Source organism: Apiospora phragmitis (assembly GCF_038363925.1).
Source record: "Apiospora phragmitis strain CBS 135458 chromosome Unknown utg000008l:1.0-3514335.0:1.0-3519231.0, whole genome shotgun sequence".
Taxonomy (NCBI): domain Eukaryota; kingdom Fungi; phylum Ascomycota; class Sordariomycetes; order Amphisphaeriales; family Apiosporaceae; genus Apiospora; species Apiospora phragmitis.
The window spans coordinates 1,560,012-1,579,288 of record NW_027117407.1 but is presented as its reverse complement, the minus strand read 5'-3'; the positions used below and the strand labels follow the sequence as shown (position 1 = coordinate 1,579,288).

Sequence of the window (19,277 nt, the reverse complement as noted above, 5' to 3'; positions counted from 1 at the left end):
ATATAAGCGAATATCCTACTTTTATAAATTTCCTTATAGCTTTAACCTTTTTTTATACTCTTTTACGTTTAAAAGTATTATAACTTTAAAAAAAAAGTAATATAATTCTAGCGTTTTAAACGCTTTAAAAAAACTTAATTTTAAGCGTATAAAAAACTATATTAATCTATTACGTTTTATCGAAAATTTTATAACGTAGAAGAAATAATTAACCTATATAACGCGAAATATTTACGAATTCTTAAAAGCTTTTAAATTCCGAAAAAGATATAATTATTTAATATATTATTAATTTAAATACGCGATCGTTTTTTTCCTAGCTAAGTAATATAAAAAATATAGCGAATCGATTATTTAGTTTACGCGACGCAGGACGCGTCGGCGTTAATTAAGCCTTTAACTTTATATAATAATAATTAGACCTCTAAACGCGTTTTAATTAAAGAATCGATTATTAAAGAGTTTTTTACAAAAATCTTAACGCGTATTACGCGTAGTTTATATTCATATAAAATATAATTTATAAATATGAGATTTAAAAGAAAGATATTTATAACTTTAATAAAACCGGCTTTTTTATAAACTAAATCTCGTTCGAAATAATCGTAACTACTTCCGATTAATACGGAAAGCCTAAGGTAATATAGTAAAAGAACCGGGAATAGATTATAATTATTCAGGGCGTCGGATTATACGGTTACGCCATCCCTCCGTATATTATCTTTACCAGGAAAACGCACCTCTTTTCTTAATACGAAAACAGCCTATTACTAAAGGACGAAATAATCCTAATTACTAAAAATAGCTAAACCATGAATAAAAAAGGTAAGGATTAGATTCGACACTTTAATTAATATATCAGGTCTTATATAAAGGGTCGTTATCGCCTCTTAATCTTAAACGGCTACGAAAGCTACTACTCGATAACTTTTAAGCTTTATTATAAAAAAAACTTATTTATTATACTTTATATACCTTTTTATTCGTTATATAAGCTTTAACCTCTTAATATCGGCTATTTTCGTATATTAAAAAGGGCGTATATTACTTATATCTTAAAAAAAGACTTCTTACTAACGTTTTTAAAAGCGTTCTAAGCGATTTTTACTATTTCGAATATATAAAAAAGCTTTCGAAAAGTAAGACTCGTTTTATACAATTTAGAATATATTATTTTATAATTAGATATAAAGCTACGTACTTTAATACCTCCGGGGATATCTTCCGGTCTACCTATTTTTTAAGAATTAAAAACTTTAAATCACCCGATTAAGGCTTAATCTTTAACCGAATACGTTCGAAACCGTATTATACGGTATTAAAATAACTTTTCGATATTTATTTTAATTAGCCTTAACTAAATCGTAAACGTTATAACATATATTATATACCGAGTTACTCTTTTAAAAAATAAGAACGCGATATTTCGAAAAATAAATAAAATACTTAGCCGGCGCCGCCGTACTAAAAAGAAACGGCTATAAAATAAAGGATCATTTCGTATATAAACTAAAAAAAACTTATAATTTTGAAAGAATATTAATAAATAATTATAAAACGAACCGCGTCGGAAGAGTAGTTATATAAGAACGTTTAAAACACGCTTATAACGTTATAAAATTTACGGAAAGCCCGGGCATAATACGTGCACTTATTAAAATAATATAAAAATATTTAGAAATAAAGATTCCGATTAATTTTAATATATTAAATACGTTATAATAAAATTAATTTATATTTTATTAAAAAGGGTATAAAAAAATAGGACATTCGCTTATATGGGATATTCGCTTATAGGATACGTTATACCACCTTATAAACTCGTACTTTAATACGATAATAAATTAAGTATAATACTTTACGAATTAAATAATAACCTCCTTTATATAAATAAAAAATAAAAACGCCGAGAAATAATTTATTAAAGTTTTAAAAATCTTATTAAATAAGCTTTAACTCGTATAACGAGCCCCCGAAAAAAGATTTAAAAGAGAGATCGCTCTTTATACCTTAATCGTACAGGCCTACCGAGGAATTCTAAAGCTTATACCGGCCTTTATTAATTAAAAGTTAATATACGAAGCGTTATTTTTAAACCTTTATATATTATTAAATATAATAGCGGATTAAATATTATTAAAACGATATTTAATAAACAAACTATATCGAAACCCGGTTATAAATACGTACTTAATTAATAAACGGTTTATAAATAACCGTACAAAAGGAAACCGACTAGCTTACGATAGTAAATTATTATATAATAGCCGACCACTAGGATAAGAGAGGATCTAGCGACCCGCCGGCACTTTCCGACCAAGATTACTATACGAGAATTAGAAGTTCGAACGAAAAACCTGCCGAATCTATTATAAATAAAGCTATTAATTAATAAACCACTTAATCGAAAAATAATCCCGAGTAAAGAATTAATATTTCTAAGCGTATAATAGTATTAAATAAAGCCCCCTTTTTTAAAAAAAGTATAAAACGTTCGGTTAAAACTAAAAAAAGAAAAAAGAATTTTAAAAAATAATAAAAAAAAGTATAAATACTTCGATTTAAAAAATATATAATAAAGTATTATTTACTTAATAAACGCTGCGTTTTATTACCGGCTTATTAACGAGGATATTTATTTAAAAACTATTATATAAGCCTACTAATTTAACCTTAATAACTTATATAATTAAACTTATTAAAAAAAGCTTTAAAATACCGTGCCGCCTTATTTTTAATAATTAAAAAGTTTTAAATAAAGGCTTATATACGAGAAAACTTAAATATATAAATTAATTAAACTTCGGAAAGTATCGAAATTAAGTTTAAAAACTTAAAGCTTATTTTATTAATTAAAATAATCGATATATAAAACTTATTAAGAATAATTAAATATTATATCCTAGATATTATAACCCTTTTTTTATTCTTATTATATAACCCCGACCGGTTTAAAACGTATTATAATAATATCTTTAATCTTATTATATAAAAGAATAACGAAATACTCTTTATAATTAAGAAATAAGGATATTTATTCTTTAATACCGGCCGCATAAAAACGACGTTATATTTTACCGAAAAATAGTTTCGATACCTTTACCGACGGTTTAAACACCCTCGTATAAAAAAGCTTTATACGCTTTTAAAAAACGCCGGCTATAATAATGTCGACCCTACTATTCTTAACGAGATCTAGAAGTTTTACTTTTAATATTAATTATACGATTTAACGTTATAAAGATTTAAATTCTCGTTATAAAACAAATATAACTTTAATTACGAAATTATTATAAACATTATTTATATTAACGGATAAAACGTACTTTATATAATTAATTCGAATATATTCTTTTAAACGGCTATATTCCTGTATTCGCTTAGCGTATAAAATATTTAAAATACCTTTTATAAATATTAAATATACGTATATTAAAAACCTCTTAATTATATCTCGCATAATTTAAGTACGTATTTTTAAAAAGAATTTCGAAACTATATATAAATAATAAGAATTACTTATAAATAAATACTTATTAAAGCTTATTAAGTAATAAATAAGGTCGAACGAACGCACGTTTCGCTACGCAGGGCCTTCGACATCCTATAAAAGGATCTCGGTTACCGAACGAATATCGAGACAATAATCTAAATAATACGGCTAGCCCCGACGGCCTAATACTTACCCTACTAGTATTCGGAATATACCCTCGCATCGACGAGAACTCACTACCGTTACTAAAGATTTAAGCACGAAGAGAAACTATACGGAAAATAATAAAAATACTCCGGAAAATACGTATAAATATCGATATTTATCGAGCTTTAAATACTTAAAATAAACCAGCTATTCATAATATCTTAACACTCTCGCTTCGAAATAAAGTCTTAGTTTAGCGAGAAAGAGAAGGATAAACCGGACCATATAAAATAATAGCTATCGAAAACCGTACGATCCGGGTAGACACCTTAAACAGCTCGAAAGCCTTTCGAATAACTTAAATTAAGCCGTATTACCGGGAAGAGGCCGGAGAACCGCACGACGAGCCGGATATATAACCAGATCCGGAATAGCCGGTAAATACCCTAAATATTAAACAGATAGCCGAAGAAATTACGGTAACTCCCCGTACAACGTGGCCGGGAACGATTTAAAAAATATTTACCCCGGAACGTTCTAACCGCCGTATTTCTTATTTAAAAGGAATAAAAGAATTATAACTTAATAATTAAGTTTTAATAAAACGATATTATTACTTCGTTTAAATATTTATTTTAAGAGTTTAATATAGAAGAAATTAATAATCTCGCCGTACGAAGAGTTTTCGAATTTATTCGATTCGATCCGGGTAAGTATACCGGCCGGAGAATTTTTAAAACACGGTTTATACGAGAGATTAAGGGTAAAACTACGAAGCTATACGAGAAATCTAGGCTCGTAATATAAAACTACGGAGATATAGAAAAAGAGGCTATTTTAACCTAGTTACTAATAATTTAGCGGATGAGCTAAAAACTCCTTTTAACCTTCGGACCGACCCTAATCCGAAACTTTAACGTATAAAGCGAGCTACGCGATATTATATAAGCGTATACTCAGTCGTATAATAAGTTAAACTAATTAATTTATATACGCTTACCGGTAAAGCTAAAGATTTAATACCTCGAAAAAACGCTACTTTAAATCGTATTACCCCTATACGAATTAATAAAATTAAGATTTTATTAATTTAAAATATATTATAATTATTACGTATAGAATTTAAAAATAACCGTATTAATATATAACGCTTATTTACTATTTATTACGGAGGGACCGGTTACTTTTAATATTATAATAATATAAACCGACGATACGTTTAGCTTTATTATAACCCCTTTTTCTTAAAAAGAGGAAGAAAAATTAGTAAAGGAATAATTTCGTATAAAGTTAAAAAGTATCTTAACCGAAAACACGCCGATCGAATTTAATAGAGGTAAAATTTAATTAAAATCGTATAATATCCTTTTTAAATAAAAGGAATAAGCTAATTAATTAAAGCTTATTAACTCGAAAGCTATTAATAAAAGCTAGTAATACGTCTCTTAGCGTATAAAAAGAGTATATCTCGTATTTATTTATTAACTAAAGGCAGCGTATAACTTATCTACCGCCGCTTGAGTATAAACCTTAAGGGATAAGGATATCGAAAACTTAAATATATAGATTAACTAGTAAATCTAAAATCCGATACGCGGCCTAAAATATATCCCGCTAGATCTTTACCGTACGAAGATATATATCTTTATTAATAGTTCTTTCGTAAATAATAAAGACCTAACGTCTTAGCTCGGATACTTAATTATTTTAAGCTAAAAGCTTAGCTATATAAAGAATTAATTCGAAATTTAAAATAATATTATTTATTAAAGCTTAATAAAATATAAAAGAATTACTCGAAGCGTATTAACTAACGAATTATACGGTATAATTTCTAATATCGATAACGGTATCGCACTTAATACCACGCTAAAAAGAATTATACGGAGCCTCGGATTTTAAGAGGTACTAATAATCCTTTATATAAACTCGAGATCACTTTATAAATACTTAATTAAACTAAGAATAATAAACGAAAAAAGATTAATAATCGATATTATATCTCTCCGAAAATCGTATAAAAAAAGGGAGATCTCGGAGATCTACTAAATCAACGGCCGAAATAACCCTATAAACGCCCTTACTAAGAAATCTCTAAATAAAGCCCTCGAATAGCTAATATTAACTAATAGGTTATCCGTACGCGTAGAAGTGTACGTTGAGAGACTAGATTTATACGGCGAGTAAAAAAAGAGGAAAAAAAGAGATATATTTTTTCCCGAACGGGGTATAATGTATCGCGATATATAACGGCGCCCTTATTATTATTACTACTTCTACTATTATTATTATTTTTAAACCGTTTTTTCGATTTATAACGAGAAATAATATATATTAATATACGATAACTTTCTTTATTATTATTATTATTAAAAGACTTATTATTTAATTAAATTAACGTTAAAAAGGTATAATATTACTTATACGGCTTAAATAAGTACCGAATACCGGATTAGCGTAACCTATTCGTACGAAACCTTTATAAAAAAAAGACTCGTTTTAAAAAAAAGAGCTACCTAAATTTATTATTAAAATAAAAACTGCTAGTATTAAAATAATAAGAACTAATGTTTTTTATATTACTTTAAAAAGGGTGCTACATACCTACGCGTATAAACCTCTTTCTTATTTTATTAAGAAGGGCATACGATGCCCCTTATAACTTATACTAAAAATAAATATAAATAATAAAATATAATAATTAAACCTCGATTAAACCCGGAACTTATATATATATACGAAAGCTTATTTAATAATTATAATTATATATATAAAAAAGAATAATTAAAAATTTAATCGTTTACGTTTAAAAGTTTCCGTATATTAATTTCGTAACGATTAGCTTAATATATTTAAACGAATAGAGTATTTAAAATCTTTTAAATATATCTATATATAAATCTCGATTTATTATTTAATAATAATTATATTAATAATTTATAAAAGAACACTTATATTTAAATAAAGCTTAACGGGCTTAACCCACCCTTTATTAGTCGTAAAATATAAAATAACGTCGTTAGAAACGAAGGGTAAAACCGTATTAATACACATTACTAAATAGCTAGCTAAGACCCCTTATTAGAGCCTCTTCCTTCTTCGACCAGAGCTAGCTTTTAAGCGGATAGTACACGGCTTAGGAGCTAGACGCCTGCGGATTTAAAGCCTAAGGAAAGCGGTAGTAGTACAGCACCCAGACAACCTAACTAGCCACGAGTATCACGATAGCCATGTTCCTTACAGGCCGCGCGAAGCCAGCCTCTCCCGTCGGTCGAAAGGCCTCGAGGTTAATAGTTTCGCATAAGCGATAGGATTTAAGGCTAGACATCAAGCAATTCGAACTCTGGTACGCTCGCGCCCGCTCAAGACCGCGCAGGTATAACCAGTATTAAGAGACGAAGCACCGGGCCGAGAACTCTAGCTATAAGAGATTATAAAGCATTACGAGCTTCCCGGCCAGCTATTACTTATACCCCACAGCCTTAACCGGCCACGAATCTATCGCGGTAAAGGATTTAAAGGGATAATAATTTAAAGAATATAAATTAATATTAAATATAGTTTTTAATTATATATAATACGGTTTATAAATAAAATATCGTAAGCCGATATCGAAACTATATAATTATTAATTTTTAAAAAAAAGAATTTATAAATAAATAGCCTTTAATATTTATAATTATATAATATAGTTATAAATACTACGATAAATATATACGGTATATAATTAATTATAAAGAGGATAACTTTATAATTTATTAAAATAATAATTATAAAAAAGAGATAATATAAATATTAACCTTTTTTACTATACGATATAGCGAAAGGTATAATAATATCCGGATACTCGTAAAAACTTTTAATTAATATAAGCTCTCGTAAAGTGAAAAATATACCTTAAAACGCTAATAGGCTTAAAGCTTATTATTTCGAATTAACGCCGAAGAAAACTACGCTATTTACTTCGAATTATTAAAGGACGTTTTTTAAAATTATACTATTATATATATAAACTTTTATATATTTTATATAAAATATTTAATAATATACTTTCGAACTTTTATACGTAACGAACGGAACTTAACTTACCTCTTATATCGGCAACTCACCGCTAAAGTTTTTACTACTAGCTAATAAATAAGTAAATTTAATTAATATATAAAAAGCGAGCGTTTTAAAAATAACGAATACTTTTATATAATATAGCTATAATTTAATATTCACTATAATATCGATTATTTAAAAATTCTATAAAGCTAGAAACGAAAACAAAAGGCTAATATAACGTATAAAAACATAAATAACTAATAAGCTTAAAAAAAAGTAAAAAAATAAAGCGAACGTTAATTCACGCTTAATTAATATAAACTAAAGAGTTAATAAATATATAAAATAAATTATATTATATAATTACGTATATTTCTTATAAAGCTTCGATATAAATATATATTATTATTATTATTAATAGTACGCCGTAGGCCGAAGGCCTTCGGTACATCTACCTAGTTCCTCGTGTAATAAACCGTGCCGAAACTGGATTAAAAATACACGCTGCTATATCGTAAAATCTACTTCACGTGCTCGATATTACTATACTAGTTCTTACTTACTAACCTAATAACCTTTACTTTAAGGCTTAAAAAGATTATTTAGGTTCGAGTGGTCCTTTAATCTCTATTACTAGTTTATATAGCGGTAGTCGACCGGTTTATAAAAGCTACTTTATAATAACTTTCGCCGTATTTTTTCTTATAATAAGCGCCGCTAAATCGTAACGAGTTCGTAACGGATTAAATATTAATTGTTTTATTAATTATTTTTACTTTTTCGAAATTTTTATAATATAAAATTAGGTATTTAGTTATTTCCCGCCTTTTACCGTAGTTATATAGCGGTGTTAAGACGTTTAAAACCTAACAAGTAAATAGGAATAATTTAAGCCTTATTCTTTTAATATATATTTATATTAAAATTAACGCTTTATATTTAAATATATCGTTATAACAATAATACGCTCTTTAATTTAATAATAATTTTATAGTTAATTCGCGGCGGCTTCGCGTAATAATAACGGTATAAAACTATTTTTATTTCTATTTCTTTTTAAACGTTTATTTAACCGTTTAACCGTTTAATTATTATTTAATTAATATTAATTAAACGTTACTTAATTATAAAATTAATAAAACTTTATTAATAGCTTTTTAAAAAAAAAAAATTCCTCTTTTTTATATTTCGTTTATCATTAATAATCTCTACCGCCTTTATATAAGCGTTACGTAAGAGCTGTAGCTTCTCGGTAACTTTTATATATATTTCGAAACTAGCCGCCTTTATATTTAAATAAAGATTAAAGGGAAGAACTGCCGCTTTAATCTCTAAGTAATATTAGGGGGTTATTTTATATACCCTTGTTACGGTCCGGAGATAAGAGTTCTAAACTGTTATAAGGCTGAGGGCTAGCTTTTTTCAATATCGGCCACTTTATACCAGGCCGACACTCCGTATGCTAATACGTTATGTATTATTTTCGTATAGAGCTCTTTCGCCTTTTATATTAAATATCCTTACGTTAACGTTACGAGCTTAGTGAGAGTTAATATTTAAGTTATTATTTTCGCTTTAATTTTTAAAATATAGTCTTTTTATTATAATTTCTAATAGAGCTATACGCCGAAAAATCTCGCCGAGGTTACCGGCGATATAACGGCGTTCTCGAGGCGTATTTATAGCGTATAAGCTTCTCGCGTTTTAATAAAATAGATAAGCTCGCTTTTTTTAAATTCGAACTTTATTTTTTATATATATACTTAATAATTATAAATCTTTTATACTTTTTTTAATTTACGGCAATTCGTAACGTAGTTCGGTTTTATAATAATAAGATTCGTATTATTTATAAATTTAATAATAATAAATTACTTATAAGTTTTTAATTTTTTATATAAAATAATAATATAAAAGATAAAAAGGATTAGTAATAACGGAGAGCTTTACGAAATATTAACGCGGAGTTAGATCTTTTTTAATAATTTATTATCGAAATAAAGGTAGACTTATTTATTCGTAATAAAGCTCTTAATTTATTAGTAAATTTAATCCAGTAATCTTTTTTTATAAAATATAGCGATTACTCTTTTATAATTAATTATATCGAAAGTATTTTTAATATTAAATTAAAAGAAAAAAGCGACGCCCTTTTATTATTAAGTTATATAAATAACGTTAATAATTAATTAAATAACTAGCTCGGTAGACCGCTACGTTCGGTTCCCTATCTAACCTTTTAATAAAAGCGAGCACTTTTTAGTTATTTCGGTAATTCGCCGGTTTATAGCCGTTTCTATTACTTTCCCGACCGTGCTAAATAATAAAATAAGTTTTTATTTATTAAATATGTATTTTGTAATTATTATTTTATTTAGCTTTAAAATTACGATAATTTTTACTATACGGAAATAGTTAAGGAAGTAGGTAAGCCGGAAGTTCGCGGTCGTTAAGCCGGTTAATATCTAGAAAAAAGGTTCCCTACACGCTTTAAAAAAGCTAATAAGTAAAAGGTCTTTTTTTAAAACTTTTTAAGGTCCCGTTTATTTAATAATATCTTTTATTTCTTTAACCGTTACTTTTATTTTAATAAAAATAAGCCTAGAGGCGTAATTTATTATATTATTTAAGTTCGTAAGGTTAACTTTTAAATTAAAAAAAAACCTCTCCGAAAAGAGCATAACTTTCTTATCGTAGCTTCGTACCTCGATAATAACTCTTTCGCTATGTCTTAATTCTAGAATACCCGCTATTTATAGTAGCGTCTAGCTCCGTAGCCGGGCCTATTATTTAAACGACTAGAGTATCTTAAAATCGTAAGAGGTAGCGGCGATTACGTAACGCTAGCTCCTCGTTTTTACCTTTTAAACGATTCTTTTTAAGTCCGTTTTTAATTCGGTATATTAATTTTAAATATATTACGAAAGTACCGCGAGGTAGGCTCGCTCGATATCGTTATTTCGTTATAATTTATACTTTTTAAACCTCCGGTAACTATTAAAGCGTACCTTTATTAATATAAGCGGTCTTTTTTAACGCTGCTATATCGGTAATCTTTCATAAGATGCTTATAAAGTTATCGATAGATCGATCTAATTCTTCCGGGCTTATTAGCTCGATAATATCGGTTAAACGTGCTCCGGCTTCCGCCCGTACTAGCCCCTTATCTAGCATCGTCTAATTCCATCCCTCTGCTTTCGCTTTACTTCTAAGCCAGGGTCTCCTTCATATAAGATTGTCGTTCCTCGTATCACCTAGGCTAAATCTAGTGTAGACTCTTTTTATCCGTGGCGTTGTTTCGTGATTTCTCTATATAGCGTAGCTAGCTCTAGGTTCTATCGGTCCGTAAAAGTAAAAAAATTATTTACTCTATATAATTTCCTACCGTGCACGTTTTAAAACGAATGGTATATATTAAAATCTCTAACGAGCAAGTATCGCCCGAGGTACGCGGTTATATCGAAGTCGTTCAAAGGGCTCCGCTACCGGGAAATTTCCTAGATTAGCGAATATATAGATTATATAATAAAACGGCCACTTCTTCTCGTCGGTATTATAATAATAACTTAATTAAAACTTGTTTTAATTTTTAATTAATAATATCGAGTTATTTATATATATAAATAACTAGTCGGCTTTTATTATAAATTATTTAATATTTAATTATTTTTAAATAATATATAGCTTATATATAAAAAATTATTTCTATTTTTTATAATATTAATATATCGTACTTTTTTTAATTAAGTAAAATAAATATCGTTATTATTTTTAATATTATAACGTTTTAATATATTATTTATAAAATTATAATTATAAAATTATAATAATATTTTATATTAATAAAAAAACGGCGGTGCCGCGCCGGCTTTACGAACGTATTTCTTTATTTTAGTTACTCGTTATCGAATTAAACCGTAAGCGGCCTCTTTTTTAAGAAATTATTATATACCCCTCTTTATCGCTAATAAGAAGCGTTGCCGGTAGCGATAGCCGTCCTGTTCCTACCGAGCTGTCGCCGGTACTGCGGACTTCGAACTAGCGAAGCCGGTAGGTATAAATTTCTTTTACGCGTTCTCTTTATTAGATCGTTACGGGGTAGCCGCGATTTTATGTCGTATATTCTTTATTATAATCAACGTAACATTTTTTATTTCGTAATCCTCTTTAAAAGTATTCTTAATCTCTTTTAAAATATATTATTATAAAATAATAACCGTATTATTATTATTTCCGATAATATTTAATTATTTAGTTATAGCCATAATAACGGTAATATTATACGGTTCGTAATTAAAAATTTTAAAGTTTTATATTAAACCGTTATTATATAAATCTTTTATAATTTATATAAAACTTATATATAAAATAAGAGATATATAACGCGTTTTAAAAAATTTTAATAAGCTACGCTTATATTTTAAGATTTTTTTTAAATTATATTTATTTATAAATAAATTATATAATAACGCGGCTTTATTATAAATATCTCGTAGCTTTTTTATTAAAATCTTTTTCGTAATAATTATTAATTTTTTGTAAATAAGTTACGCGTTATTTTTAAAAACGTTTAAAACTTATTTATTATTTTTTATATATTTTTTCGCCTCGTTTTTAAAAATAAAAATAATATCGCCGCTAAATAACTTCTTTGTTATAATAACCTTATTATATTTAATTATTATATTTATATTTTATATAATATTTATTAGTTTTTTTTTTATACATCGCTTAATTAATTTATACTTTTAATTATTATTTCGCGGGTTTAACGAGTTAAAATAATAAATTTAAATTATTAAGTAACGAGGTCGTTATTACGTAATAACGCGGTTATAATTTAAGCTTAAAACTTAGTTTATATAGTTTTAAAATTTTAAATAGCTTAAGTAATAACTTTTCCGATTATTTTTCGTAATTCTCCGCGGGTTACCGGCGCGTTATCGTCGTTATTAAAATACGGTCGTAACTCGATTATTTCGATACAAAGTTTCTTAATTACTTTAAAAATCTCTTTACGAATCCCTTTAAGGGCTACTAAACTAGTAATTAATCTCTTTAAATATTCGATCGCTTTTCTAATACCTCTTTTAAATCTATTACTATTATTAAGACGTGTTTAAGGCGTTTAAGGTCCTCGGTTATACGCCGCGACGTTATTACGCGGGTAGTGCTAACTCTACGCGAGTCCGGCGCGACCGGCGTTAATAACCATTGGATCATCTATCGGATTATTTATACCGTAGCGCTTTAACTGCGTCCTTTCGATAAAAGTTCGGCTAAATTAATTCGACTTTATAGATTTAAATAATAAGGTTTATTTTTAATTATTTAATAATTTAATCGAGTTATTAATAATTTTTCCTCTTTTTTTATAAATATATATATTAATATTAATAATTCTTATAATCGAAACGGTTTATTATATATTTTAAAATAATATATAAAATATAATTAATATAATATAATAAATTATTATATTAATACTTTAATAAAATAATATTATAAAAATAAACGTTAATATAAAAATTATTACGTAAAAAGTAAAATAAAAATATAAACGATAATAAATAAAGTATAATATAAGCTATTTTTAAATTAAAACTATATTAATAATTATTAAATTCGTAATTTATAAATAAAAGAATAACGAGACCGCGTTATTAAAAAAATAAGTTATAAAGTTTTAAAAAAACCTTAAACTATATAAAAACGTATAAAAAAACTACGATTTAGTTTTTTATTAATTAATATAAATTAAAAGCTCGAGTTATAAACTTTATAAAAAGCTATAATTAAACTAATAAGCTTTATTAAAAATAAATAAATTAAAGTTTTTATTTAAAAAATTTAAAGCTTAACTAGTTTACACGTTTAAGGTTTATACTTATATGCTTAATATATATATTAAAACATGACAACGTGTTTAAAATCGAGGTTTTTAATTATGTGTAATAAATTTCTATATATAAAAAACTATAAATTAACTATATTAATAAAGTACTATATGCTAATATTATGCCCCACTTAGTTTTAATGGCCTATTCTCCTTTACTAGCGTATAATTTATTAATGACACTAATTTTAAGCAATTTACTCATAATAGCAGATTTCGCAGTTAACAAGGACACTACTAACTATGGCAACAGTTAAGTACTCTAGTTACCATAACACGGCAGTATAAGAGATATCAGGTCGTGCAGGTTTGGGTGGACATCCATTCTTGCCAGTTATTCCTGGGGCAGTTAATTTCACGTTCAGTTTATTAGGCTAAAGTGTGGCATGCACAGGCGTGGCAGTCCTTGTGCAAGCCCTGTACAGTACTGCAGTTTTGAGCTTCCGCAGGCTTCTTTCTGCTTTAGCTTACTTAAGACACTGTAACGATCAAGGCAATCACCCTAATCGGACTCGAATGAATGGGTTTTTTGGCGTTGTTACTAATTACGACGGTTGTTGTCTAGTACGAGTAGCACGGTCCTACGAGGCCACAGGGCCCGTGACTCCACAACATCTCGTTTTCTTTTCGCGAAAACGTCGTAGGATCGCATGCGCGCTCCGTACTGCTTACTTCGCGGGCCGAACCGCAAGCTAGCTAGGACGCAAGCGTGGCTATTGCATTTCGTGATACTAGAGCGGAACGTCAGCGGGCGTGCACGAATCTTTATCCTTCGTCTACTTGCCATCCCTGGCTTGCGGCTGAGCCATACCCCGCACCTACAGCCTGATATAGGGCCGGTTAAGCGGTCCTCGCAACCATGAAGGTGATATCGGCTTAGCCTCCTAAGGCAAGATTACGACACTCCAAGATCTCGTTCTTTTGTCAACGATGCGCCGAGTCGCGTAACGCCCGTACCCCATGATGCGGCTACTCCAATGCGACGACGCTGGCCGGTACAGCTTGACCGACGACTTCGTTCCCGACGATACGCCTCCTTACGCGATCCTTTCCCACACGTGGGGCCCAGACGAGGTCGTCTATACGGACCTAGCGAACACACCAGCTACTTGGCAGCACAAGGCTGGCTATGACAAGATCAGGTTCTGTGCCGGCCAAGCGAAACAACATGGGTTGCGATACTTCTGGGTCGATACCTGCTGCATCGACAAGTCTGACAGCATCGAGCTGCAGACTGCGATCAACAGCATGTTCCGGTGGTATCGCGATGCGAAACGATGTTATGTCTATCTTGCCGACGTCTCCAGCGTTGCCGACACCGATGCGCAGGACAACATGGCGCCCTGGGAAGGGTCCTTCCGGAACAGCAGATGGTTTACTCGTAGCTGGACACTCCAAGAACGCTGGTCGCGCGTGAACCAGAAACGGTTGTCGTGGATGACTAGGCGGCCGACGGAGCCGTCGAAACGGAGAGCGCGCCTACTTTACACTCGCCGTTAACGGTTTTTTGTTTCTCGTCTACCCTCGCCAGTCGGCCTTATAGCGCCTACTACTATTAGATTTAATAGACTACGTCAGTTTAGAAGACACGAACCGCTTCATGTAGCTCCAATTCGTTAATAATTAATCATGTCTAGCTGCGTTCAACTCTAAATTCTGTTCTTTGCACTATCCCGTGCTTGCTGATCGTATCGGCCTCCTCGCCCTTGCGCCTCTGTGCCAACTCTATATAATCGTTGGAGCTTTGCCTGGACCGGCCGGAACGGTGCGAGCCATCCTTGCTGCCCTGAAAGCTTCGCACTTGGATAAGACTGTGGAGCCAGGTACTGATCTCGTTGACAGAAGGGACCTTGGGCAGTCGGGCGAGCCGGAGGGCCGGCACACAACCTAGAGTAATGATAAGGGCTTGCTCAATGTTGGCGACCAGGTGTACCAAGCTTTGGAAGTATCGCTGCAGCCCATAAGACGTTACGGCGCCACCGATACCCATCCGGATGAATATCAAACTGATCTTTGTCACTACGGTACCCATTGTCATAAGCGACAGGGACATGACAGCGATTAGTGCATTCTTCTGTCGTCTTTTCATATTGAGGTTCTAGATGAAGTAGGTGGGGATGAAGACAAAGGTCAAATCCGATATGGCGTTTAAGACTATAGATAGAGATTAATTTCGAGCAGCTCTGAATAGGGAAAGATGAGTGTCTACTTAAACTGTGCAGCTAAGGCTGTGTAGGTATAAATTCGCATATCCCATCGCCTCGCCGGTATGTTTGGTAACCACAGCCCTTTCTCGGGGATCGCACTGGGCGCCGAGGAAAATAAGGCTGATGACACCAACAGTGGTTAAGACGGAGGTGAAGGCGATGTAATACTACTTGAACCATATGTGGATGCCGAAAATGCGAACAAGCAGGATAGTGATGGAAATACAGGCCACGAATGAGACCGTGATACTGGGCGCAGCCGAGATCCAACCCCACTTGCTAACTTGTTGCAATTGCAGCGGTGTCAGCTGGTCAAAGGGCCGGCCATTGCCGCAGTTGCACATGACAGTGAAAATTGCTTGGTAAGCAATCTGCAACGACATGGCGAAAGCCATGATCCAATCGTTAATGCTCCACGACTTCGTTGTGTATCGCCTGACGATAAACCGCGCCGTTACCGCAGTGATGGCGATCACCGTCAGCACCCATGTGATTCCAAGGCTGAAAGGCCGAATACCCTTATCGTGCTTGGCCGCCATTGGCTCGGTAGAAGTACTGCTGGACATGCCTGGAAAAGGAATGTCTGTATAACTTCTAAGGGAGATATATCCAAGGGAGATAGGAGATAGACAATGAAGATGTCAGATCGCACAGAGTAGGCGATGATTATGCATTAGTAAGACAATAAGGTTAGGACGCGAGAGGATAAGAAAGATTATGGTCTGTTAGACAAGAAACAGTCGTATTCGGTGGACGGCAGTAGCAGGTGATTTATTGCAGAGTATTAGGCGTATTACAAATATTTAATCGCACGCAAGACCACACTAGAAGACCACGCCACCTGCAGGGCCGGCTCTACTGTAATCTTGCGTGAGGGTGTGGTGCAGCCGAGCCCATGCGTAACTTATAATCTACATAATGTGATAGCAATTGTTTCCGCCCGCACGCAGCGGGGGACGCCAAATTATCTTTCCCTGCCTGCCCACCTACCTATCCTGGTTATGATTTACATCGGCAGCGGTTATACACGCATTATTTTCGGTGGTGGTGGGTGGTAGCGGTAGCGGAGGGGCGTGGTATTATTGCTTGGTATCTGCAGCCGAAACTGAGTTGCAATTGGTAGTGATAAGTATGCGTTCTGCTATACGTTGCATTACAGTTGGAGTGGCTGAGTGGAATCCTAAATTGGAGCGAATTTCCAATTTATATCGTATATGTGCTGTACTGTATTGCTAGAAGTATCTGCTCTTGGACCATCGGCGCCTAACGCGATCGACCAATCGGGCGACTTAAGACGGACTTTTTTATTAATACTCCCACTGCGGAGTAATTTGAGGGGAATGGGGATGTTCTTGGGACCGCTGCCACTGAGGCTCGCAATAAGCTATTGCTATTGAGGTAGGTATTGGTTAATGTCGTGGGTATGCCATACTCGAGCCTCCTAGGGGGTAATTAAGGACGTATTGAGCTGACTTCCTAACTACTTCTTACCTAAACTATCTAACCCGCTAGCAAACATGCCCATCCAGTAGTAGCCTCGTATCGTGACCAAACGTCAAGCTCGCTATAAGCGTGACAACGGCAATTCAAAAGGGATATTTTGAATCAGGGTTAAAGACAGGATCACCCCCTTGAGAGTATATTAGATGGTAACTCATTTCACGATCACTCTAACCCCTTTACTGCTAAACTTGGGCATCGGCCTGACTAGATCTACACTGAAATCCACATCATTCCGTGTCGTCTCGAACAATTCAAAATCATGTCTTCGAAACATGGTAGCCAATGCCAGGTAGAGCTCCATCATGGCCAAGTTCAAGCCGAGACATCCCCTCGCGCCACGACTAAAGGAGACTATATAGTGCGATAATGGGCGGATACCATCCGGGCCTTTGGGGTTGCCTAACCACCTCCCGGGCCAAAATTCCTCAGGTTCGGGGAAGATCGTTTTATTCATATGCATATGATAAGCGTCCATGCTAACGGGTGTATTCGACGGAATGGTCCACTCCCTGTACTCCAAACTGGCTAGCCGATTCACGCGCGGCAGTCGCTGGACCGACCTAAAAGATAGACGTAGAGCTGTAGATATGGAATCGTGAGGGGAGTTCCCTTAGCTAATGAAAAGGGTGGCACAGAGCACGTACCTTCCATAATCACAGCCGATAGGTAAGGCAGATCTTTAAGCTCGCCCCAGGTCAGTATTTGGCCTCGGTTCGGCATTCTAGTTACGAGCTCTGCCTGAAGGGCCGATTTGATTGATGGGTTATTAAGGATATGAAAAACAGCCACGGTGAGAGTCTATGATGTAGTTTCAACAGCTCCACCGTTGATACCCACAGCTTCTTCTTGTAACCGTCTCAAGGTCATGTCCTCGGGCGGCAGATCGGCCGAGTGGGCATCGTGGAAGATGGTCGGGTGCGCTGCGTGTGTGATGTCTTTGTTGCTGCCGTCGAGAATTTCTTGGATCTGATGGCGCATTTCCTGTGTTCGCGTAAGTGAATCTATTTACACACCATAAGTGGTAAGAGTGACCCCCCAATATTTTGGAAACTTAGATAGGTTTGACATCCGGTGCCAAATAGGCCAAAAATGTGTCCGGAAGCCACCTCAGCGCCGTCGCCAAGAAGCGAAAGTGTGTCATGATATGCGCGAAGTGGATCATCTTGCCTGTGGCCTGTGCAAATGGCGATTTGAAGTCCGTGGCGGCTGCATAGTTGGTCGGGCGGGCAAACGCCATGGCGGTGATAATGTCGGATGCCATGGCAGACCATAGGTCGTTGACGTTGACGACATTTCCGGTGCCTGCGTATTCGGCCGACAGTCGCTGTGATATGCGGTCGATGATGGCCTGCAAATCTTCATTCCGACTTCGGATACGGGCCTTGGAGAAGCACGGGGCAACTGCTGCACGTCGCCGACGATGCACCTCAGCCGACGCCGTCTGGACTGTGGCCTCAGGGACGCCGAAGCGGTAACGAAAGGTCTCGATTTTGTCGATGGGCCTGCTTGCGTGGCTATTGCAGAAAATCACGTCATAATAGTCTGGATCGTCTATATGTAGTTCATCAGGATTGATTCGTATGATGGGGCCATACTTCTGGTAAAGTTCTCGGATTTTGAACGTCCACTGTCCGCCGCCCTGACTAGCAAGATCAAAGTACGCCTCATACCAATGAGTGGCGGCAGCAAGTCGAGGGCCGGGAAATCCAGCAAGTGGACTTAAACATAGTCGGTAGAGGACCAAGTAGAGTGTACGGATGACGGCGACAATAAGAAGACCTTGGACAGCAGCGACTGCTGCTGGCCATGAAGTTGAGCTAAGACTGAAAACATAATCCGTAAAGTCAAGCATCTTCCCAACATGCTCTGACAAATCGAGATGGTTGAATCAAGGAACCGAAATGCAAGGTTGGTATGTGGATTGTGACTTCAAAACGATTTACACGGCAGCCTGTACAAGTACTTGCTTGACTGAACAAGCAAA

At 33.4% G+C, this 19,277-nt stretch overlaps 4 protein-coding genes across 4 annotated transcripts; all 4 read right to left on the bottom strand.

Moving 5' to 3' along the window:
* Positions 1 to 15,216: 15,216 nt before the first annotated feature.
* PG994_008912 (uncharacterized protein) lies at positions 15,217 to 15,672 on the bottom strand (the record flags this gene model as incomplete). Its single annotated transcript, XM_066860321.1, has 1 exon — positions 15,217 to 15,672. The coding sequence occupies one exon, from the start codon at positions 15,670 to 15,672 to the stop codon at positions 15,217 to 15,219; it is 456 nt and encodes a 151-aa protein (XP_066713910.1).
* A 285-nt stretch (positions 15,673 to 15,957) lies between these two features.
* Positions 15,958 to 16,356, bottom strand: PG994_008911 (uncharacterized protein; the record flags this gene model as incomplete). Its single annotated transcript, XM_066860320.1, has 1 exon — positions 15,958 to 16,356. One exon carries the CDS (start codon positions 16,354 to 16,356, stop codon positions 15,958 to 15,960), a length of 399 nt encoding a protein of 132 aa, XP_066713909.1.
* A 1,088-nt stretch (positions 16,357 to 17,444) lies between these two features.
* Positions 17,445 to 18,013, bottom strand: PG994_008910 (uncharacterized protein; the record flags this gene model as incomplete). The annotated part of the gene is made up of 2 exons (XM_066860319.1): positions 17,445 to 17,872; positions 17,938 to 18,013. 2 exons carry the CDS (start codon positions 18,011 to 18,013, stop codon positions 17,445 to 17,447), a joined length of 504 nt encoding a protein of 167 aa, XP_066713908.1.
* Positions 18,014 to 18,091: 78 nt separating this feature from the next.
* On the bottom strand, positions 18,092 to 19,145 carry PG994_008909 (cytochrome P450; the record flags this gene model as incomplete). Its single annotated transcript, XM_066860318.1, has 2 exons — positions 18,092 to 18,274; positions 18,360 to 19,145. 2 exons carry the CDS (start codon positions 19,143 to 19,145, stop codon positions 18,092 to 18,094), a joined length of 969 nt encoding a protein of 322 aa, XP_066713907.1.
* Positions 19,146 to 19,277: the final 132 nt, after the last annotated feature.